The sequence below is a fragment of the Pristiophorus japonicus genome, chromosome 8, assembly GCF_044704955.1.
Source record: "Pristiophorus japonicus isolate sPriJap1 chromosome 8, sPriJap1.hap1, whole genome shotgun sequence".
NCBI lineage: Eukaryota > Metazoa > Chordata > Chondrichthyes > Pristiophoridae > Pristiophorus > Pristiophorus japonicus.
The window spans coordinates 208,015,790-208,041,115 of NC_091984.1; the positions used below are offsets into that span (position 1 = coordinate 208,015,790).

General features: G+C 44.3%; 2 protein-coding genes across 4 annotated transcripts in view; one reads left to right on the forward strand and one right to left on the reverse strand.

Annotated features, from left to right (window-relative positions):
* The window catches only part of sf3a1 (splicing factor 3a, subunit 1), a 37,591-nt gene extending 14,059 nt beyond the window's left edge, over window positions 1-23,532 (reverse strand). The window contains exons 1-7 of the mRNA XM_070887872.1: window positions 23,416-23,532; window positions 21,478-21,590; window positions 21,190-21,385; window positions 19,754-20,011; window positions 9,264-9,338; window positions 7,182-7,332; window positions 3,501-3,697 (exon numbers count right to left, since the gene is read on the reverse strand). Of these exons, the coding sequence (XP_070743973.1) occupies window positions 3,501-3,697; window positions 7,182-7,332; window positions 9,264-9,338; window positions 19,754-20,011; window positions 21,190-21,385; window positions 21,478-21,590; window positions 23,416-23,469 (1,044 nt within the window). The 5' untranslated portion in view covers window positions 23,470-23,532. The remainder of the gene's footprint in view (window positions 1-3,500; window positions 3,698-7,181; window positions 7,333-9,263; window positions 9,339-19,753; window positions 20,012-21,189; window positions 21,386-21,477; window positions 21,591-23,415) is intronic.
* Window positions 23,533-23,827: 295 nt separating this feature from the next.
* The window catches only part of ccdc157 (coiled-coil domain containing 157), a 57,624-nt gene continuing 56,125 nt past the window's right edge, over window positions 23,828-25,326 (forward strand). For all 3 annotated transcript variants that reach the window (XM_070887873.1, XM_070887874.1, XM_070887875.1), the window contains exon 1: window positions 23,828-23,878. The gene's annotated coding sequence lies outside the window, so the exon portion shown is untranslated. The remainder of the gene's footprint in view (window positions 23,879-25,326) is intronic.

The following is a 25,326-nucleotide window of genomic DNA, read 5'->3' on the forward strand; positions in this document are numbered from 1 at the left end:
TGAGCTATTTAATTAAAATCTTAAAACTTTGAATGATGATTTGATATAAACATTTACTTGGTATAATGGGCGGGTACTCTAATTGTCAGGATGAGACTAGTGCTATCCCGTAGGGATCTGTGTTAAGGCCTCAACGATTCACAGTATTTATTAACGACTTAGATGATGGCATAGAAAGTCATGTATCCAAATTTGTCAATGTCACAAAGATAGGCGACATTGTAGGCAGTGTAGTTGAAAGCATAAAATTACAAAGGGATATTGATGGATTAAGTGAATGGGCAAAACTGTGGCAAATGGATTTCAATGTAAGTAAATGTGAGGTCATCCACTTTGGACCTAAAAAGGATCGAACAAGGTACTTTCTAAATGGTGAAAAACTAAAAACAGTGGAGGTCCAGAGACTTGGAGGGTCCAAGTACATAGATCATTAAAATCTCATGAACAGCTGCAGAAAATAATCAAAAAGGCTAATGGGATGCTGGCCTTTATATCCAGAGGACTAGAATACAAGGGAATAGGAGTTATGCTGCAGCTATACAAAACCTTGGTTAGACCACACCTGGAGTATTGTGAGCAGTTCTGGGCACCACCTCAGGAAGGGTATATTGCCCTTGGAGGGAGTGCAGCGTAGGTTTACCAGAATGATACCTGGACTCCAAGGGTTAAATTACAAGGAGAGATTACACAAATCAGGGTTGTATTCCCTCGAATTTTGAAGGTTAAGGAGCGATTTGATTGAAGTTTTCCAGATATTAAAGGGAACGGATAGGGTAGCTAGAGAGAAACTATTTCCGATAGTTGGTGAGTCTAGGACTAGGAGGCACAGTCTAAAAATTAGAGCCAAACCTTCCAGGAGTGGAATTAGGAAACATTTCTACACACAAAGGATGGTAGAAGTTTGGAACTCTCTTCCGCAAATGGCAATTGATACTAGATCAATTGTTAATTTAAAATCTGAGATTGCTAGATTTTTTGTTAACCAATGGTGTTAAGGAATAAGGGATAAGGGAAAAAGGTTAGTAAAGACAAACATAGGTCCCCTGCAGTCAGAATCAGGGGAAGTCATAAGTGGGAACAAAGAAATGGCAGACCAATTGAACAAGTACTTTGTTTCGGTATTCACTAAGGAGGACACAAACAACCTTCCGGATATAAAAGGGGTCAGAGGGTCGAGTAAGGAGGAGGAACTGAGGGAAATCCTTATTAGTCGGGAAATTGTGTTGGGGAAATTGATAAATCCCCAGGGCCTGATGATCTGCATTCCAGAGTACTTAAGGAGATGGCCTTGGAAATAGCGGATGCGTTGACGGTCATTTTCCAACATTCCATTGACTCTGGATCAGTTCCTATGGAGTGGAGGGTAGCCAATGTAACCCCACTTTTTAAAAAAAGGAGAGAGAAAACAGGGAATTATAGACTGGTCAGCCTGACATCGGTAGTGGGTAAAATGATGGAATCAATTATTAAGGATGTCATAGCAGCGCATTTGGAAAGAGGTGACATGATAGGTCCAAGTCAGCATGGATTTGTGAAAGGAAAATCATGCTTGACAAATCTTTTGGAATTTTTTGAGGATGTTTCCAGTAGAGTGGACAAGGGAGAACCAGTTGATGTGGTGTATTTTTACTTTCAGAAGGCTTTTGACAAGGTCCCACACAAGAGATTAATGTGCAAAGTTAAAGCACATGGGATTGGGGGTAGTGTGCTGACGTGGATTGAGAACTGGTTGGCAGACAGGAAGCAAAGAGTAGGAGTAAATGGGTACTTTTCAGAATGGCAGGCAGTGACTAGTGGGGTACCGCAAGGTTCTGTGCTGGGGCCCCAGCTGTTTACATTGTACATTAATGATTTAGACGAGGGGATTAAATGTAGTATCTCCAAATTTGCAGATGATACTAAGTTGGGTGGCAGTGTGAGCTGCGAGGAGGATGCTATGAGGCTGCAGAGTGACTTGGATAGGTTAGGTGAGTGGGAAAATGCATGGCAGGTGAAGTATAATGTGGATAAATGTGAGGTTATCCACTTTGGTGGTAAAAACAGAGAGACAGACTATTATCTGAATGGTGACAGATTAGGAAAAGGGGAGGTGCAAAGAGACCTGGGTGTCATGGTACATCAGTCATTGAAGGTTGGCATGCAGGTGCAGCAGGCGGTTAAGAAAGCAAATGGCATGTTGGCCTTCATAGCGAGAGGATTTGAGTACAGGGGCAGGAAGGTGTTACTACAGTTATACAGGACCTTGGTGAATCCACACCTGGAGTATTGTGTACAGTTTTGGTCTCCTAACTTGAGGAAGGACATTCTTGCTATTGAGGGAGTGCAGTGAAGGTTCACCAGACTGATTCCCGGGATGGCGGGACTGACATATCAAGAAAGACTGGATCAACTGGGCTTGTATTCACTGGAGTTCAGATGAATGAGAGGGGCTCTCATAGAAACGTTTAAAATTCTGACGGTTTAGACAGGGTAGATGCAGGAAGAATGTTCCCAATGTTGGGAAAGTCCAGAACCAGGGGTCACAGCCTAAGGGGTAAGCCATTTAGGACCGAGATGAGGAGAAACTTCTTCACCCAGAGAGTGGTGAACCTGTGGAATTCTCTACCACAGAAAGTTGTTGAGGCCAATTCACTAAATATATTCAAGAAGGAGTTAGATGTAGTTCTTACTACTAGGGGGAATCAAGGGGTATGGCGAGAAAGCAGGAATGGGGTACTGAAGTTGCATGTTCAGCCATGAACTCATTGAATGGCGGTGCAGGCTCGAAGGGCCGAACGGCCTACTTCTGCACCTATTTTCTATGTTTCTATGTGTCAAAAGCAAGCTATATTTTGAAGCATGAAAATCAAGTCAGTCCTTTTGAAACACTAAAAATCGAGTTAGTCCTTTTGGTTTATATTATGAGATACTTTTTAAAAGCCAACAGGACTTCATCATGACATCACAAAGATCAAAAAATTTGACGGGTTTTCCAAGTTTATTACAAGTAAAATTCAGCATTAAGTCAATGCCAGGCTTTCATATGGACTTATTTATTTCAAATATATAATATTCATCCTGTTAACAGACTAGCTCCTTGAGTTGGTTGGCTCACTTTCATGATTTGAATGAGAGAGATATACCACTCTTATGTATTATGACCTGCTAATAACTTGAACGAACACCAGAGTTGAACACTGTCATTACTTGTGTCACTATTCACAAGGCATTTTTTTTAAAAACCAGACTGAACTGAACTTGGCATCATAGTAGCTACTACTTTTCTTCTTTTTCCAACTTTACCAATGGACAACACCAATACCGTAGCATGCTACTCAATGATTCCCATTTTATAATCTGTTATCAATTAGATTTTCAACAGTTCGAACAGTTATTCTGGAAGGGGATCGCAAAATTGGTAGCCAACTTCCTAGTATCCCCTTCTTGGGTAATCAAACTAGAAAATACTCAATCGTAAAGTATCGTTACATCAAGCAGCAGAATCATTTTTAGTATCATACCTCGTCCATATCTTGTACTTGTGTATCTTGATCCAACTGTGATGGAGCCTCTTCTGGTTTATCCTCTGATTCTTCAACCTCATCATCAGATTCCACCTCCATTTCAACCTCCTCACTCTCCCCAAACTTCTCATATCTCTCCTGCATCAAAATACGAGCTCCAAGCTCTTCTGGGGTAGTTGGTGGAGGGAAATGCCCTGTAATTAGAAAGATGAACTTAATTACATATCTAGTTTTTCCTACCTCTCCGATCCACCTCTTCCCCAACAAAAAGAGAGCCTGACTCTTATTACAGTACTTTCTTCTTCAACCAGAAGAAGTTGTTCTGTTCCATTAATGGCCAGGAGCGTGCTTCTGGAGATCAGAACTCAGCCATTCAAATTTACCTGCGAAAAGCATCACACGCAATAAATTACTTTGAAATGTAGTAACTATTGTTATGTAGACAAATTTCGCAGCTTACTTTGTGCATGGCAAGATCCCTGGTTGAGAGAATATACACTAGAACTCCTACTAGCCTTTGGATAGTGCTATGGGATCTTCAACAACCACCTGAACAACAGGCAGATAGGGCCTCAGTTTAACATCTCATTTGAAGAACAATAGCACTCACTTAATACTACACGTGATGTCAATGTAGATTATGCACACAAGTCTTGGAGGAAGGCTTGAACCTACAACCTTCTGACTCATAGGTTAGCAACTAAGCCAAATGTGACAGATGACAGCAGCTCCAATAAAAGATAGTTTTATTGCCAGAACTATACTGATAGATGCAATATATTCTATGGTTTGTATGGACTACAACAATTACTTGTATGTATATAACACAATGTAGAACATCCCAAGTGTAATCAGAGGCGCAAGGAAAAAATGGATCTAGTCAAAGAAGAGTGACCAAAAATGTGTTTAAGAGATGGGTTTTAAGGAGGGTCTTAGGAGGAGGAAAGTGTAGGTGCTGAGAGGGAGTTGCATAGCAGAGTCTAGGTTGAAGACATGGCCAAAATTAGTGGGTTGAAGGATTGGAGTACACAAGAGGCTAGAATCAGAGAAAGAGAGTTCGGGGAAGCCGGGGGGGGGGGGGGGGGGGGAAGTTTGCATGGTTGGAGGAGGTTACAGAGATAGCAAAGCGTGAGTGAGTGACATGATTTAAACACAATGATGAGTATTTTACATTTCTGGTGTTGGGAGCAACATAAATTGGTGAGGAAAGGAGTGATGGGTGAACAGATCTTGTTGCAGGATAGGTCGTGGGCAGTACAGGTTTGGATGGGCTGAAGTTTAGAGGGTGCAGATGGGAGGCCAGGTAGAAGAGCATTGAAGATACAATCATAAATGATAGTTTCACTGGTAGATGGGCTGAGGTAGGGGGCGATGACAAGTGACGTTATGGAAATGAAAGTAGGCAGACAGTTTTTGTGATGGGAGAGGAATGGGGTTAATAGTTCAGCACGGGGTTGACCCGGACCCTGAGGGTGTGAATAATCTAGCCGTAGAAAATAGGCACGGAGGGATACAGTTTGTGCCAGGTTCGAAGATGATGTTTTGGGTCTTCCCAATGTTTAGCTGGAGCAAAACACTGCTCATCCAAGACAGGATGTTGGAAAAGCATTCTGATAGCATAGAAGCAGCAGAGGGGACAAGAGAGTCATAAAGCTCGGTGTCATTAGTGTACACGTGTAAGATGATTCCGTGTCTGGGATGATATCAGCAAGGACAACATGTAGATGAGAAGCCAAGGATGGATCTTTGATGGATTTCTGAGGTGACAGTGCAAGGGTGCAAAGAGAAGCCATTGCTAGAGATTGTCTGGCTACAACTGGATAGGTAGGCGTGGAACCAAGCAAGGGTAGTTGCATCAAATTGGACACGAGGAAGATGAGGTCATTGACTGCATTGAAGGCTGCAGGCAGGTAAAGCATCACAATCACATAGAATACCTGTACATGACTTTGATCACGACTGTTTTTGTACTATAGGAGGGGTGGACATCTGATTGGGAGATATTCAAACAGGAAGTTCTGGAGAAATGAGCACAGATCTGGGAGAAAAAATGTGTCCAAGGATCTTGGGAGAGGAAATGGAGGTGGCAGATGGGTAGTAGTTAATAAGGACATACACTTGAAGGATGAGTTTTTCTGAGCAGTGGGGTTGGTGACAGCAGTGAAAAGGAGGATAAACAGTGCCTGTGGAGGGGGAACCCTTTATTATGTCAACTAGCATGGGGGCCAGGAGTTCAGTGGGATGGGTCGACTGAGGAGTGGGTCAGTCTCATGGATGAGTGTAGCTTGGAGAGGGCATGGAAACTATGGGGAGAAACTAGAGAGATGGGGGTGGGGTGGGAAGGGGGTCATGGCGAGGATAGATGAGGAACTGAGGAAAGGTTTGGCTAAGTCGGGAAGGGGGAAAAGCAGCAAAAATAACAGAACGGATAGTTTCCATCTTCCCATGAGCTTCTCATACTGTTGGGAGGCGAGGTTGGGGAGAGAGATCCAAGAAGGTGATTGGTAGCACATAAAAGGAACCTGGTCCAGCTAAGCCCGCCAAGGTAATCCTAGAGTCATGGACGGTTTTGGCAGAGGACAGCGAAGCCCAGTACAGTAGAGCTTCATGTGATTGAGACAGATCTGACAATAGATGGTTAAGTAATTTGTGTGTCAGATACGCTCATTTTGCATCCTTGAACTAGAGGGAATGAAGATAGAGGTTATATTGGAGAACGACTGGGATGAGAGATGGTGAACGTTTTGCTGGCGATAAGGGCATTGAAGGTGGAAGAGAGTAACTGGATTAAAACATCAACAGTTGCAGAGGTATGCAAATAGAGGAGCACAGGTAAGGCTGGTTAAATACTTTCATCATAAATATAATACAATCAACTACATATGAAACAATAGTTTCCAACTATAAATACTTATATGCAGATATTCAATTAATGCAGGTTTGACTATATTTTGTTAATGCGTTAAGATTGCTTGCCAACTAAAAATACTGTTTATTTTAAGAAGAACGACTACCCTATCAGTTTTCTTGAGGCCATTGGCTATTTCCTTGTTCAATGTCATGTTCTCTTTTTACATTTCTTAGCCAGTCCCAGCTTTGTAGTTAGTTCACTTTTCTTTCCTCTCACTAAACTCTTCATCTGTATATGCAGTACAAGTTACCCAAATTGTGTAGTAATTTGGATTGCATACAACACTATAAACAGGTAATCTGTTATGTGATGGTACTGTCATTGACTTGCATGAAATTCAAATTGGGACATTTAAAAATGCTTGTTGTAAACAGAGATTCATTATAACCATATAAATTATACACTGGGTCCACTGCATATTAGTAATTTTTGATGCATCTCATACATTTTAAAAGTTAAATAAATATTGCCATATACTGGTTTTAAAAGGTTCTCCTTATTTGAACCATCTTCCCTGGCAACAACAATAACTTATATGTAAAAGTTTAAATGAGCAACCTCAAAGCTATAGGGACTCAAACTGTTATTTTTCATTAACATTTCAAAAAATGTACTGTAATTACAATGCAAGTTTAAACAAAAATATTCAAAGCAAAGGATGCTGGCAATATTGTGATTGTACAGTGGAAAATGGTTAATTTTAGAATGATGGATGTTTATCAGTGTTTAAATCCAAATTACATCCTCTAGTATGGTAATTAAATTACCTTGTTCATTAGGCTGGAAGTCAACAGTTTCCACCACCACAAAGTCATGCCAGTCAATCTGTGCATAGGCTACTCTCTCCCTTTCCCGCTCTTCCTCTTCTTTCCTCCTCTCACGTTCCTGAAATTTGGCCCATTCAACTCGATATCTAACCTATGTCATACAAACCAAAATTATTTGCATGCATATATATTGATCCACATTCTGTTTGTGCATAAGTGACAGACTTCCTAGTCTTCTACACTCCTGAAAATGAAAACTTTTATAATCACGGGGGAAAAAGATCACCATCAAATAACACAGAGGCAGCAAAGGGGTTAAGAGAGGTGGTGGAGTGGTATAGCTGGGTGTACATGTGGAAACCGATCACATGAAGGAATAGAGAACCATATATCCAAGTTTGCAAATAGAGAGTCGCATTTCCATGTTTTCAGATGACAAAAATTAGGTAGCACAGTAAATAGTGTGGATGGGTGTAGAAAGCTGCAAAGAGATACTGATAGATTAAGTGAGTGGGCAAAACTGTGGCAGATGGGAGTTCAATGTGGGGAAGTGTGAGATCATTCACTTTGGACCTAAAAGATAGATCAGAATATTTACTAAACGGCGAGAAGCTAGGAACTGTGGAGGAGTAGAATGATTTAGGGATCCAAGTACAGAAATCACTAAAAGCTAGTCGACAGGTACAAATCATTTTCTTTTTTTAAAAAGACAGTCTAATGGAATGCTGTCCTTTATCTCAGGAGGACTGGAAGTTGTGTTACAGTTATAAGAAGCTCTGGTTAGACCCCTTTTAGAGTACTGCGTTCAGTTCTGGACACCGCACCTCAGCAAAGATATATTGATTTTGGAGGGGTGCAGTGCAGATTCACCAAAATGAGACTGGGGTTAAAAGGGTTAAATTATGAGGAGAGATTGTATAGACTAAGCTTGTATTCCCTTGAGTATAGAAGATAAAGGGGTGATCAAATTGAGGTGTTGAAGATGATTAAAGGAGTTGATAGGTTGGGGGGAGGTAGAAGAGAGAGAGAGAGAGAGAGAGAGAGAGAGAGAGACAATTTCCTCTGATGGGAGAGTCCAGAACAAGGGGGCATAATTGTAAAATTAGAACTAGGCCTTTCAGGGGTGACTTCAGGAAGCACTTCTTCATACAAAGGGTAGTGGAAATGCTGAACTTTCTCCCTCAAAAAATTGTTGCGGCTAGGTCAATTGAGGGTAGAGTGATACGGAACCAATGTGGGTAAAAAGACATTGTGCCTTTCACGACCAACGGATGTCTCAAAGCGCTTTACAACCAATGAAGTATTTTTTGAAGTGTAGTCACTGTTGTAATGTGGGAAATGCAGCAGCCAATTTGTGCACAGCAAGCTCCCACAAACAGCAATATGATAATGACCAGATAAAACTGTTTTTGTTATGTTGATTGAGGGATAAATATTGGCCAGGACACCCGGGATAACTCTCCTTCAAAATATTGCAATGGGATCTTTAACATCCACCTGAGAGATGGACGGGGCCACGGTTTAACATCTCATCTGAAAAACGGCATTTCCAACAGTGCAGCACTCCCTCAGCACTGCACTGGAGTATCAGCCTAGATTTATGTGCTCAAGTCCCTGGAGTGGGATTTAAACCCGCCACCTTCTGACTCAGAGGCAAGTGTGCTACCCACTGAGCCACAGCTGACACTGTTAATGTGGGTACAGATCAGCCATGATCTAATTGAATAGTGGAATAGGTTTGAGGAGCTGAATAGCCTACTACTAGTCTTATGTTCCACGCCTGGAATGATATCACCAAGGACAGCAGGTAGAAGAGGAAGAGACCAAGGATGGATCTTTGGGGACTCTCCCAAGGTATGAGGGCGCTGGATAAAAAACAAATTATTTAGGAACATTTTTCAACATAACAACATTCCAGAATCTAAAAGGGCATTGATTGGCCAAATTTGTGATTTATAAGTTGTTATTGCCTTGTAATATGCCATTATACATACTGTATATAAATTACAGACATTTCAATTATTTAAGCAATTAATGCTGCTCATTAACTTTTGTTTACTATGGTAATATTTATTTTCTCACCTGATCTAAAACTTCTTTAGGATTTTCTGCCTCTTTTTTCAATTTCAGAAGCAATCCCTTTGGAGGTATTAAGATCTGAAAAAAATAAAAATGTTAAGCTTTTCCCCTTATGAAAGGTTCACGGTTAAAATCAGTATACATCTGATTTTAATACCTCAGCGTTGGCATTTCTGGCAAGGGCAGAAGAGTTTCCCATCAGTCGTGTATTGTATTCTCCAGTACATTAACAAGTCCTCCTCAAATCAAATTCCAGTACCGGCCCTACATCTTCCCAATTAAAAACCACAAAAATACTACCAAAAATTTAAAATTTAAGGTGAATTAAACTTTGCTGCATCAACTTTGCTTTTATGTGGTGAATCACATACCTTGAAATTACTTCAGTATAAACTACAAATTCAACTAAATGTTAAATTATTCAGCTATCTACTTACAATTCTTTAATAGTGCATCGCTGTCTCTGTGGCACTGGTGTTTTATCAAGAGTTTTATTTTTTTTTTACTATCTGAGGTTTGCTAAAACCATGTACTCCCGACTACTTTTTCTAGAACACATGCTCATTGACCTCAACGGAGGACAAAAGTAAATGACCATGATAATTGGAAAAAATATGAAAGCTAGATACTTAAATAGCTATGTCTGCAATGGTGGCAAATGTAATTAAAAAAATACCAGTGTTATGTTTTTAAGCTTCAACCAGATATTTCTCGTGTGTCTTTATATGTACAAAATCTGCCTTGTGGCACTGCCCACAGGTCAAATCAATAACTCGTTACTGCAATAGCTTACAGGAATTGACAAGCACTTTTGTGTTCTCCTAGTTTTCAGATTGCAGAAGAATAAATGTTCTACTGAACCGTATGATTGTATTACAAATCAGGATTATCAAATGTGAAGGTTAAACAGTGGCTTGAAGACAATATAACAGATTTGATCTGGTTAAAAGAATTTCAAAACTTATACATTATATTTAATACGGTCAAAATGTTGGTAATTCTCTTAGTAAATACTACCATTAGTCATCTTGCCACTGGACCAAGACCTAGCTCTGTCAAGCCCGTGTGGTGGCTGGTGTGCAACGGCCACCACACATTAAAAAAATCCACGCACAGGCATCTTCCACCCCTTCAAGATTTAGTTCGGGACCTGGAATTTTAGGTCCTTCATTGAAACACCTGTGAACTTTTTGACGTGGAAGCAAGTCATCCTCGATTCGAGGGACTGCCTATGATGATGATGATGATGATGATGATGATGATCTGTATCAAATGTATACTTGAAGTGTTGTCTAACAACTATAGAGCTGTGGTATTGTGACACAAGAACTCAAGAGCTGGGACATACTGCCTGAGATATACCTCATATATCCCACCTGAAGTTCAAAACTGGGATTATATAGTTACGACGTCTCAAATCCGGCTGTCCGAAAACCGGACATTTTTGAGAAAATCCCATTTGATATTCAGTAGTCCGGAATCCGGAATTATTGTCCAAAAACCAATTATCGGCTTCGGGATGCGGAGGATCCTCTTTGGAGAAATCTTGACAGATTGGAAAAAACAGTTTTCGGCGCGTGCACATCGCGCCCTGAAAACCGGCTTTTGCGAGGCCTCGCCGTGTCCATATGCACTTCGTGGAAATTTCGGTCCATAGATTTTCTTGTCTTAAATCCGGAAAAATCCAAAAACCGGCACGGTCTCGGTCCCGAGGTTGCCGGATTTGAGACATTGTACCAGTATAGTCAAAAGGTGTCTGCCATAATTGAAAAAGGTTAGCAAATTAGTGATGGCTCCTGGAACTCCACACAAATGCTAGACCCAAGTCCATTTGCATGCGTTAGCAAGTCCTTCACCGTAAACTGAAAACAAAAGTCTCTCGCAATTTCAACATATTTTTCAGTAAAAATGTACATTTATGCCAGTGATGTGTATTCACTCCAACATGTAGAAAACAAATCAACAGAAAAACACTGAAGCTGGGAGATTTTTTTTTTCAGCATGCAGTAAGCAAATTTGAAGTAGCCAGTCAAATCTTTCCATTCACCTTCCCGTCAATGAGTTACACCGACATTGCATGAGATTGTCATTCGCATACGGCAGGAGGAGTAAAAGGAGTGGAATTGAGCTGAAACAATTGGGGCCCCGAGAAAAGTGCCACAAGTGCTGAGGCATCAAACCGTTGTTTATGCACAGCATACAATTTTGAGAGTCCCGGGCCGAAGGGACCCTGCGCCGGCCCGCTTCTGTCCTGGGCCGAAGGGACCCCGCGCCAGCCCGCTTCTGTCCTGGGCCGAAGGGACCCCGAGCCAGCCCGCTTCTGTCCTGGGCCGAAGGGACCCCGCGCCGGCCCGCTTCTGTCCTGGGCCGAAGGGACCCCGCGCCGGCCCGCTTCTGTCCTGGGCCGAAGGGACCCCGCGCCGGCCCGCTTCTGTCCTGGGCCGAAGGGACCCCGCGCCGGCCCGCTTCTGTCCTGGGCCGAAGGGACCCCGCGCCGGCCCGCTTCTGTCCTGGGCCGAAGGGACCCCGCGCCGGCCCGCTTCTGTCCTGGGCCGAAGGGACCCCGCGCCGGCCCGCTTCTGTCCTGGGCCGAAGGGACCCCGCGCCGGCCCGCTTCTGTCCTGGGCCGAAGGGACCCTGCGCCGGCCCGCTTCTGTCCTGGGCCGAAGGGACCCCGCGCCGGCCCGCTTCTGTCCTGGGCCGAAGGGACCATGCGCCGGCCCGCTTCTGTCCCGGGCCGAAGGGACTCCGTGCCGGCTCGCCTCCGTCCCGGGCGCTTCTGACCCAGGCCAAAGGGACTCTGAACCGGGCTTCGGGCCAAAAAGACTCTGTACCGGCGGAGCCCATCCCGGGCCGAAAGAACTCCACACCTGCCCCTGTGGTCGCACACCAGGCGTTCACCATGCTGACAGATTCGGGGGGCGTCGAACCGGCCGAAGGCACTCCGGGGATGTCGAATCGGCCGAAGGGACTCCGAGGCCGGCGTTCAACCTGCCGAAGGGACTCCTGGCCAGCGCTGAACCGGCCGAAGGGACCTAGGCGGCAGCGTTCAACCCAACGTCTTATACTCCCAACCAACTTTTAATTAATTTTTAAACTTTTAATCAACTTTTAAACTTATTAAACAATTTGGGAGAACTTTTAAAACTTATATTTCAGACTCTTAATCGAAATACTTTAAAATATTTATTATTAATCTACATCTTTGACTTTTTAACAACTTTTAGAAACTTTTTAAATTGGGGAAACTTTTATAATCTATTATTGATTTACATCTTAGCCTTTTTAACAACTCTTAGAAACTTTTTAAACAAATTGAGAATCTTTATCAACTTTTAACTTTTAAAATAACTTTGGAAGTCACCTTCCTAATGCCTGCCCCCCAACCAAGCCTCAGGCCATCTACCATCAATGGCGTTATTCGGCACCGAGCTTGCGGCCAACACTTCACCGTAAACAATTAGGCTCATAGAGCTGTGCCTGGTCTCCAGTTGTCTTGGATGCCCTTGCCACTGGACCAAGACCTTGTTCAGCTAAGCCCGTGTGGTTGCCGGTGTGCAATGGCCAACCCACGTTAAAAGCACTCACGCACAGGCATCTTCCACTTCATCAGTATGATGTTCGGGACCTGGAACGTCAGGACCCTCATGGACAATCCCAACAGCAACAGGCTGGAACCCCGCACCGTGATAGTTGCCCGGGAACTCAGACGTTTTGACATTGACATTGACATCGCTGCCCGAAGCGAGACCCAGTGGGCAGGGGAAGGCCAATAGAAGAAACATGGTGGAGGTTGCACCTTCTTCTGGAAAAGGAAACCAGAGGCAGAACGCCGCCTTCATGGAGTCGGCTTTGCCGTCAAGAATGAGCTGGTCGACCACCTCAAAGACTCCCCTCTGTGGGGTTAACAAACGCCTCATGACTCTTCGTATTACTCTATCCCGGAACCAATGCGCCACAGTCATCAGTGCGTACACCCCTACACTCGATGCAACGAGTGAGGCTAAAGAGGGCTTTTATTCCAACCGAGACATCCTTGTCCCACGTCCCCACGGGTGACAAATTGATCCTCCTGGGTGATTTTAATGCCAGGGTCGGCAAAGACACAGCCCTCTGGGGAGGCATGATTGGCAGAGAATGGGTAGGGAAAGCCAACTCCAGTGGTCCCTACTCCTGACAAAATGTCTAGAACATCAACTCCTCATCACCAACACCCTGTTCTGCCAGAGGGACAAATGCAAGGCATTGTGGCAACACCCTCGCTCCAAACACTGGCACCTACTTGACTATGCCATCATCCGAGTCAGGGATCACAAGGATGTGCGCATCACCCGTGGCATGACAGGAGCTGACGACTGCTGGACGGACCACCGCCTAATCATATCCATCATCAACATTAACATTGCCCCAAAGCATAGGGGACAGCAGAAGCAGTTCCTCAAAAAAGTTAATGTCGAGGCACTTAGAGACCCAGCTACGAGAGCCCTATACAGCTGGCGCCTCACGGCCAATCTGGCGTGCCTTGATAACCCTGAGATGCCCACAGCGCTTGGTCTGCCCTCCAGGCCTTTATAACCAGTGCCTGTGAAGAGACACTTGGTCACTCAACCAGAAAACACCAGGACTGGTTTGATGAAAATGATCAGGAAATCAAAGAACTAATAGAGCGCAAGCGCAAAGCACTTCTAAGCCTCAAGCAACAACCCAATTCGGAAGCTGCAAAACAACATTACAGATGGCTCAAGGCTCAGGTCCAACAAAAATCCCGGGACCTAAAGAACAGGTGGTGGATGGAGAAAGCACAGAAGATACAACAACTGGTGACAGCCACGATATGCGAGGATTCTTCACTGCAGTCAAGGCCACCTACGGTCCAAACTCCCAAAGCCCCACCACACTCCTGGCCAAGAACGGGGAAACACTCATCAAGGACACCGAGGCTGTCAGGGCCCGATAGAAGGAGCACTTTCAAGATCTCCTCAATCGAGACTCTGCCTTTGACTTGAGTGCTCTTGACTCCATCCCGCAGCATGTGACCCGCCACCAACTCAGTGAAACTCCAACATTGCACGAGGTAGGCAAAGCTATAAAACAGCTCAAGAATAACAAGGCTACAGGTGCGGATGGAATCCCTGCTGAGGCGCTAAAGTATGGCGGAGAGGCGCTGTTGACGCGGATACATTACCTCGTCTCTCTCATCTGGAGGGAGGAGAGCATGCCGGGAGATCTCAGAGACGCAGTGATTGCAACCATTTTTTAAAAAGAGGCGCAAGTCCGACTGCGGCAACTACAGGGGAATCTTCCTGCTATCAGCCACTGGGAAAGTTGTCGCTAGAGTTCTCCTCAATCGACTTCTCCCTGTGGCCGAGGAGCTCCGCCTGGAATCACAATGCAGATTTTGTTCTCTACGGGGTACAACAGACATGATCTTTGCAGCGCGACAGCTGCAAGAATAATGCAGGGAACAGCGCCAGCCCTTTTACACGGCCTTTTTCGATCTTACAAAGACCTTTGACAGTGTCAACCGTGAGGGTCTATGGAGCATCCTCCTCAGTTTCAGATGCCCCCAAAAATTTGTCAACATCCTTCGCCTGTTTCACGGTGACATGCAGGCCATGATCCTTACCAACGGATCCATTACAGACCCAATCCACGTCCGGACCAGGGTCAAACAGGGCTGTGTCATCGCCCCAACCCTCTTCTCAATCTTCCTCGCCGCCATGCTCCACCTCACAATCAACAAGCTCCCCGCTGGAGTGGAACTAAACTACAGAACCAGTGGGAAGCTGTTTAACCTATGCTGCCCCCAGGCCAGGTCCAAGATCACCCCAACCTCTGTCGTTGAGCTGCAGTATGCGGACGCCGCCTGCGCACATTCAGAGGCTGAACTCCAGGATATAGTCAATGTATTCACTGAGGCATATGAAAGCATGGGCCTTGCGCTTAACATCCGTAAGACAAAGGTCCTCCACCAGCCTGTCACCGCCGCACAGCACTGCCCTCCAATCATCAAGACACACGGTGCGGCCCTTGACAACGTGGACCATTTCCTATAACTCGGGAGCCTCTTATCAACAAAGGTAGACATTGATGCGGAGATTCAACATCGCCTCCAGTGTGCCAGTGCAGCCTTCGGCTGTCTGAGGAAGAGTGTTTGAAGACCAGGCTCTCAAATCTACCACCAAGCTCATTATCTACAGGGCTGTAGTAATACCTGCCCTCCTGTATGACCATAATATGGTGGAATTCTGCATTAGGATGGAGAATGAAACAGTTAATTCAGAGACCATGGTACAGAACTTAAAGAAGGGTAACTTTGAAGGTATGAGGCGTGAATTGGCTAGGATAGATTGGCGAATGATACTGAAGGGGTTGACTGTGGATGGGCAATGGCAGACATTTAGAGACCGCATGGATGAACTACAACAATTGTACATTCCTGTTTGTCGTAAAAATAAAAAAGGGAAGGTGGCTCAACCGTGGCTATCAAGGGAAATCAGGGATAGTATTAAAGCCAAGGAAGTGGCATACAAATTGGCCAGAAATAGCAGCGAACCCAGGGACTGGGAGAAATTTAGAACTCAGCAGAGGAGTACAAAGGGTTTGATTAGGGCAGGGAAAATGGAGTACGAGAAGAAGCTTGCAGGGAACATTAAGACGGATTGCAAAAGTTTCTATAGATATGTAAAGAGAAAAAGGTTAGTAAAGACAAACGTAGGTCCCCTGCAGTCAGAATCAGGGGAAGTCATCACTGGGAACAAAGAAATGGCGGACCAATTGAACAAGTACTTTGGTTCGGTATTCACTGAGGAGGACACAAACAACCTTCCGGATATAAAAGGGGTCGGAGGGTCTAGTAAGGAGGAGGAACTGAGGGAAGTCCTTATTAGTCGGGAAATTGTATTGGGGAAACTGATGGGATTGAAGGCCGATAAATCCCCAGGGCCTGATGGACTGCATCCCAGAGTACTTAAGGAAGTGGCCTTGGAAATAGTGGATGCATTGACAGTCATTTTCCAACATTCCATTGACTCTGGATCAGTTCTTATGGAGTGGAGGGTAGCCAATGTAACCCCACTTTTTAAAAAAAGGAGGGAGAGAAAACAGGGAATTATAGACCGGTCAGCCTGACATCGGTAGTGGGTAAAATGATGGAATCAATTATTAAGGATGTCATAGCAGTGCATTTGGAAAGAGGTGATATGATAGGTCCAAGTCAGCATGGATTTGTGAAAGGGAAATCATGCTCGACAAATCTTCTGGAATTTTTTGAGGATGTTTCCAGTAGAGTGGACAAGGGAGAACCAGTTGATGTGGTATATTTGGACTTTCCGAAGGCTTTCGACAAGGTCCCACACAAGAGATTAATATGCAAAGTTAAAGCACATGGGATTGGGGGTAGTGTGCTGACATGGATTGAGAACTGGTTGTCAGACAGGAAGCAAAGAGTAGGAGCAAATGGGGACTTTTCAGAATGGCAGGCAGTGACTAGTGGGGTACCGCAAGGTTCTGTGCTGGGGCCCCAGCTGTTTACACTGTACATTAATGATTTAGATGAGGGGATTAAATGTAGTATCTCCAAATTTGCTGATGACACTAAGTTGGGTGGCAGTGTGAGCTGTGAGGAGGATGCTATGAGGCTGCAGAGCGGCTTGGATAGGTTAGGTGAGTGGGCAAATGCATGGCAGATGAAGTATAATGTGGATAAATGTGAGGTTATCCACTTTGGTGGTAAAAACAGAGAAACAGACTATTATCTGAATGGTGACAGATTAGGAAAAGGGGAGGTGCAAAGAGACCTGGGTGTCATGCCAACCTCCAACCAGTCATTGAAGGTTGGCATGCAGGTACAGCAGGCGGTTAAGAAAGCAAATGGCATGTTGGCCTTCATAGCGAGGGGATTTGAGTACAGGGGCAGGGAGGTGTTGCTACAGTTGTACAGGGCCTTGGTGAGGCCACACCTGGAGTATTGTGTACAGTTTTGGTCTCCTAACCTGAGGAAGGACATTCTTGCTATTGAGGGAGTGCAGCGAAGGTTCACCAGACTGATTCCCGGGATGACGGGACTGACCTATCAAGAAAGACTGGATCAACTGGGCTTGTATTCACTGGAGTTCAGAAGAATGAGATGGGGTTAGACAGGTTAGATGCAGGAAGAATGTTCCCAATGTTGGGGAAGTCCAGAACCAGGGGACACAGTCTAAGGATAAGGGGTAAGCCATTTAGGACCGAGATGAGGAGGAATTTCTTCACCCAGAGAGTGGTGAACCTGTGGAATTCTCTCCCACAGAAAGTTGTTGAGGCCAGTTCACTGAATATATTCAAAAAGGAGTTAGATGAAGTCCTTACTACTAGGGGAATCAAGGGGTATGGTGAGAAAGCAGGAATGGGGTACTGAAGTTGCATGTTCAGCCATGAACTCATTGAATGGCGGTGCAGGCTAGAAGGGCCGAATGGCCTACTCCTGCACCTATTTTCTATGTTTCTATGATCTGAGGCATGGACAATGTATAGAAGTCACCGCAAGTTGCTGGAGATACATCACCAACGGTGACTCCGCAAGATCCTGCAAATCCCCAGAAAGAACAGGCGCACCAACATCAGTGTCCTCGACCAGGCTAACATCCCTAGTATTGAAGCACTGATTTCACTCAATTAGCTTCGCTGGGCAGACCACATAGTTTGCATGCCAGGTACGAGACTCCCTAAGCAAATGCTTTGTGCAAAGCTCCTTCGTGGTAAACGAGCCAAAGGAGGACAGCGAAAACGTTATAAGTGCACCCTCAAATTTCCCTGGTAAAGTGCGACATCACCACTGACACCTGGGAGACCCTGGCCAAAGACCGCCCATTTATCCATATTATACTGCATCTGCCACAAGTTTGCCCACTCACCTAACTTGTCCAAAGCCACCCTGCAGCCTTTTAGCGTCCTCCTCACAGCTCACACCACCACCCAGCTTAGTGTCATCTGCAAACTTGGAGATATTACACTCAATTTCCTCATCCAAATCATTAATGTATATTGTAAAGAGCTGGGATCCCAGCACTGAGCCCTGCAGCACCCCAATAGTCACTGCCTGCCATTCTGAAAGGATCCGCTTATCCCGACTCCCTGCTTCCTGTCTGCTAACCAGTTCTCTATCCATGTCAGTACATTACCCCCAATACCACTTGCTTCAATTTTGCATACCAATCTCTTACGTGGAACCTTGTCAAAATCCTTTTGAAAGTCCAAATACACCACATCCACTGGTTCTCCCTTGTCCACTCTACTAGTTACATCCTCAAAAAATTCCAGAAGATTTGTCAAGCATGATTTCCCTTTCATAAATCCATGCTGACTTGGACCGATCCCATCACTGCTTTCAAAATGTGCTGCGATTTCATCTTTAATAATTAATTCCAACATTTTCCCCACTACTGATGTCAATCTAACCGGTCTATAATTACCTGTTTTCTCTCTCCCTCCTTTCTTAAAAAGTGGTGTTACATTAACTACCCTCCAGTCCATAGGAACCGATCCAGAGTCGATAGACTGTTGGAAAATGATCACCAATGCATCCACAATTTCTAGAGCTACATCCTTAAGTACTCTGGGATGCAGACGATCAGGCCCCGGGGATTTATCGACCTTCAATCCCATCAATTTCCCTAACACAAGTTCCTATCTAATAAGGATTTCCTTCAGTTCCTCCTTCTCACTAGACCCTCGGTCCCCTAGTATTTCCAGAAGGTGATTTGTGTCTTCCTTCGTGAAGACAGAACCAAAGTACTTGTTTAACTGGCCTGCCATTTCTTTGTTCCCCATTATAAATTCACCTGAATCTGACTGCAAGGGACCTACGTTTGTTTTCACTAATATTTTTCTGTTCACATATCTATAGAAGCTTTTGCAGGCAGTTTTTATGTTCCCAGCAAGCTTCCTCTCATACTCTATTTTCCCCCTCCTAATTAAACCTTTTGTCCTCCTCTGCTGTATTACAAAATTCTCCCTGTCCTCAGGTTTGCTGCTTTTTCTGGCCAATTTATATGCCTCTTACTTGGATTTAACACTATCCTTAATTTCCCTCGTTAGCCACGGTTGAGCCACCTTCCCCGTTTTATTTTTACTCCAGACAGGGATGTACAATTGTTGAAGTGATTATATAAATATATATGAAGAGTACATGGACTTTCTTATTCTTTGAGATGTAATAGATCTCCCTGTTCATCACAAACATTTACAACGATAAGAGGAGAAAGTTTTGTATTACAGATCACGTTATATACATTAAACTTGATTTCTAACATTCTGTATCTATCCTCAAAATGTTTTTCCCTTATTAAGCACAGCTGCACAAATGTACACATTGATCTAGCGCCTTCAATCTATAACCACTGAATTTCAAATGTTAATCCTATCATGTGCAAGTACATTACTTTGGCTTGATCCACAGTACTTAACAATTACACATTTACACGCAATAGATTGTAATTGTAACTTTTAGATACCTTTGTGTACTGCTCCACTAGTTTGGTGAAATAGTTAAACAGACTGTGCTGTGGTCGGAGAAAGTCAAACTGATAGTTACGTTGTTCTTTCTGCATCAGCTGAGTCAAAAACTGTCGACCGTTTCTTGCAACGAATTGAGCAGTGAGCTTCACAACATCCAGATCAAAGGCGGAGATGGATGGGGGATCAGCAATGAATTCAAATTCAGGTGGGGGCTCTTTTGGGACAATTGTTTCCTGAATCACCTGTGCTTGTACCTGTTTAATGTATATGGGAGAGAAAAAACATCATAATTTATACATTCTCAAACACAATTTAATGGGAGAATAAATTGCTTACTTGAAATTACTACAAAAATATGATTTATTGAATGATAATTTATAAACAATCCAAAAAGGAAACAGAGGACATTTCATCTTTAAATGTTTGTGTAGTAACACATCATAATAAACGTCCATGAACAGCATTTGTCTGCATTAAATTAATATAGATAGTTGCGCATTTTCTGCTCTCCGCCCCTCCACTGTCTCTAAATTGTCAGACTGCTTGCTTGACATACAGTACTGGATGAGCAGAAAATTATTCCAACTAAATATTGAGAAGGCCAAAGCCATTGTCTTCGGTACCCACCACAAATTCCGTTCCCTAGCCGCCGACTCCATTCCACCGACTGACAACTGAGGCAGAAGCAGGCCGTTCGCAACTTTGGTGCCGTATTTGGCCCCGAGAAGAGCTTCCAAACACATATCCCCGCCATCACCAAGGCCGCCTACTACCAACGCTGTAACATCCAAATTCCTCACCTCATCTGCTGCTGAAATCCTCGTTCATGCATTTGTTACCTCTAGACTTAACCATTCCAAAGCTCCCCTGCCTGGCCTCCCATCTGCTACACTCCGGAAACTTGAGCTCATCCAAAACTCTGCAGCTTGTATCTTAACTCGCACCAAGTCCCAGTCACCCATCACTCCTGTGCTCACTGACCTCCATTAGCTCCCGGTCCGGCAACACGTCAATTTAAAAATGATTATCCTTGTTTTCAAATCCTTCCATGGCCTCGCCCCTCCCTATCTGCAACTCCTCCAGCTCTCCCCGCCGCCCCCCCCCAACCCCCACCCCACCCCCTCTGTGATCTCTGCGCTCCTCCAATTCTGCTCTCTTGCGCATCACCTATTTTAATCACTTTACCACTGGCTGCCATGCTTTCAGGTGCCTAGGGCATAAACTCTGGATTGCCCTCCCTAAACCTCTCCTCCTCCTTTAAGACTCTCCTTAAAACATATCTCTTTGACCAAACGTTTGGCCTCCTGACCCAATATCGCCTTATCTGGCTCAGTGCCAAATTTTATTTGATATCGCTCCTGTGAAGTGCCTTGGGATGTTTTAAGGTACGATATAAATGTAAGTTATTGTTACTATCCGCAAGATTACTTACTTTCTGTGGCAGCAGCTGCTGTTGCTGCTGCATAACCTTCGGTATAGCAGCTGAAGGTTCTTGTCCTTTCCCCTCCTTGAACTCATTAACTTTGTGCCGGTAATATGCATGGTAAGGATCATTCGGATTCAAGAAGTTAAACTTGGAGTTGTTTATTTCATTCTGCCGGATACGGGCTTCAAATTCTGGACCATTTCTAAACACCACAAAATAATGTTCACATTTAAACTCAGATGATCATGCAGTACGGCAAATACAGGCACACATTTGTCTGAATGAAGTACTCACCTGGCTACAAAACTAGCAGTCTTGTCAACAATGTTCCTGACCTCAGGTGGAGGGTAGATAATACCAACGATGGGTTTGGTAGTTGGGGGTTCTTCTTTTGTTTCTTCTGGCAACTTTAAAACAAAAAGAAAGAATTGTCAAAAATCTCTTCAAGCACCTTAAAATGTATTTCAATTAGAAGTAGACCTTACTCAAAGTTTATGCCTGCTGATGAACAAAGAGTTCATGACTTGTGCCTATGTCACCCTGTAACCAAGCACTCGAGTGGCCCAGTAACTCCTGATGATTTCTTCTCAGTGTGAAGCACCTGGCCTCCACTCACCATTTTCTTTTGACAGAGAATCAGAACACACCATGTGGAAAATTGTATTTTTGGTGTACTGTATCACTAAATGAACATCTGCAGCACATTAACCTTTAAGAAGGAGTGCCTATGCTATGGTAGGATAGTAACAATATTCACATTTTATATTGACTTATGCTAATCACTAAGCTATTTGGGGAAAAAAAAAATATTGGTAGCTGCTATCCACCCGAGAGCTCAAACCTATGATTGTCTGTTGTCGAATCATGTCTGAGGGCAGGATTGGGGTACGCAGATTCATTTGGCATCAAGATTACACACCTGGCAATGGGAGATTGAAACCTAGTTGACGCTCTGTGGGAGTCTAAGTGATCCAGTATCTGCGCCAGGTCTACAGAACTCCAGAGAACTTATTGATAATTGACCTGCCAACTTGTCATATTGATGTCACTGAGGTATGGAATTCTTCCTATCAACTGCAAAAAATCGTACAAGCCAAGGATCTCATTTGTAGTATGACCTAGTTGGACAAGTAGTGGAAAGTATATCAGTGCTTTGTGGTGGTAGGCTGTGTGATTTTAGACAATTAAAATTCAGCAGGAGCCCTATACACAATAGAGGGTCTTACTTTTGGGGGTTTAGAATAAGTGTGTTCTTTAGGGAGTGTATACGTATCCCATATTGGAAAAATGGGAACTCTTATTTACGTGGGATTCCTGGTAGTTTGGTTAAGAGACTCTTAAGCAGTGATGGATTTTCATACATTAAACACCCAGGTTGATTAAAAGTAAATTACTTTGTGAAATGTGTAGAGCACATGTACACTCCGTAATATACAATTCCACTACAATTTAGTTGCCTTGTGATATATTTTCTTCAGCTCCGTCTTCCCCAGCCAAGATAACATACAACAGTATTTCTATCAATTCTATTCTCAATATGATTGGCACCAAGTGCAGGACAACATGCCAGGTTGATGCCCTCATTTTCCAATTTTCCTTCCTCTCTCATTGAAAGGTAGCTAGCCTTATTTTGTTCGCATCTATTCTGTTGACAATGTCATAATACTGTACTAGCAATCGCCATAGAGGCTACACTATAATCTTCTGATCTCAATTATTACTATACAATATTCTGCAACTCCTGTTTAATTTTACCCCATTACTTTTAATAATACATCTCCCATATCATTCCTCACAGATTTACATAGACTGGGTCTAGGAGCAAGATATAAATAAATGTAGCCTTGCTCATTGCAGTCTGACAATGGGGCTTATTTTAATGCACCTCGCTCTGCAAAATAAACACAGCTCCTTGTGACTCAAGACTGTGATAAATCATACTGACATCCCTCCCGGTGCGTGCATGTTACTTTAACAATCCGTCCATCGGATTGTTCCTGGGCTCAGCTGGCATAACCAGCGGGAACGGCAGAGTAGGAAACGCTGGCTCCCATTCAGGGGGCTGAGAGCCTGTGGTTCGGGGTTGAGTGCGTGTCACAGCCGCCTGAGGCCTGGCGACTGCGCTTGGAGGCCTCGGACTCGCGGTAGGCCGGAGACTCCACGTTACACTTGCAACGAATGGCGATGGTCGCGAAGTTTGTTTGTGAGTTTTTCCCCCCGTTTTAAATTCACCTGATTTTCAACCTGGGGCGGTGGCGGCAACTCCTGTACCGGTCCGGCCGGCATCGCTGCTGCGCCGGGGGAGACTCCAAGCGCCGCAATTCCGTCAGAAAACTCGGTGTAAACAAGATGGCGACGGCAGACTGCACCATCTGCATAGGGGAGGGTAGGAGAGAGAGTGCTTCCATCATCAAGTCCGTGCCTCCAATCACGCTTTCAGGATTAATATGTCTGAGCATTCGATTTGTTGTTTTCTTTTGATAATATAACTTTTGGTATGAATTCAAGTTTCAATGCTCTGCCCCCTTTTTTTGTTATGAATCCAGGTTTGAATGGTCTACCCCTTTTTCTGTGAGGAATCCAGCTTTGAATGGCACAGCCCTTACGTCATTGTGACGATTTTACGCTACGTACGTGTGTGCGCCCATGACAGCACGTTATAAACATTGAGAAGGCAGCCAACGGTCCGCCATAGGTAAAGAAAGACTTGCATTATATAGCGCCTTTTACGAACACCGGACGTATCAACGCGCTTTTCAGCCAAGAGTACTTTTGGCGTGTAGTCACTGTTGTAATCAGCCATGATCATATTGACTGGTGATGCAGGCTCGAAGGGCCGAATGACCTGCTCCTGCACCTATTTTCTATGTTTCTATATAATGTAGGAAAGTGGCAGCCAATTTGCGCACAGCAAGCTCCCACAAACAGCCTTCTTAGGCGATCCTCCTATCGAGGATGACTTGCTTCCAGGCCAAAAAGGGATGAGTTCACAGATGGTTCAGTGAAGGACCTAATATTCCAGGTCCCGAACTACACCTTGAAGGATGGAAGATGCCTGTGCGTGAATTTTTTAATGTGTGGTGGCCGTTGCACACCAGCCACCACACGGGCTTGACAGAGCTAGGTCTTGGTCCAGTGGCAAGGATTAACCAAGACGACTGGAGACCAGCTCTGCTGCACGGACCTAGTGCACACACATATCGCAGTGTGGGCTGGCCCGTGCTGCCCCTGGGCCCTCGCCTCTTCCGGGCCCTGAACGCACGCGTCTCCTGGGCCCCGATCATGTTGCTCTACAATCTCTCGCCACTCCTTCATCCCAACCTCGCCGCTCCCACAAACAGCAATGTGATAATGACCTCTGAGGAGGGGTCACAGACCTGAAACATTAACTATGTTTCGCTCCACAGCGTTGCCTGACCTGCTGAGATGTCCAGCATTTTCTGTTTTTATTTCAGATTCCAGCATCCACAGTATTTTGCTTTTGAATGTTTTTTTTTGTTATGTTGATTGAGGGATAAATATTGGCCAAGACATCGGGGATAACTCATCATCTGTGTCGTAATTTTCTATGATTCTATGGAGGCCATTCAGCTCATCGTGTCGGCACCAGTCGAAAAGAGTTGCCTCGCCTACATTACAGGAAGGATGTGATTGCACTAGAAAAAGTGCAGAGGAGATTTACAAGGATGTTGCCAGAACTGGAAAACTTTAGCTATGATAGGATTGGATAGGCTGGGGTTGTTGTCCTTGGAACAGAGGAGGCTAAGGGGAAATTTAATGGATGTGTATAAAATGATGAGGGGCCCAGATCAAGTGGATAGGAAGGACCTATTTCCCTTAGCAGGGGTGATCAATAACAGGGGCATAGATTTAAAGTAGTTGGTAGAAGAATTAAAGGGGAGATGAGGAAGAATTTCTTCACCCAAAGGGTGGTGAGAGTCTGGAACTCACTGCCTGAAAGGATGGTAGAGGCAGAAACTATCACATTTAAAAAGTATTTGGATGACGCAATGACTATTCAATGGTTCATTCCTTCTCTTACTTGGAGGAAAACGCATTGTAATAGTGGTCTACTGCGGGAACAGTGACTAGAGGCTTCTCCTGTGTAATATAGAGCTCCCCCTAGTGGACTACTGCTCCACC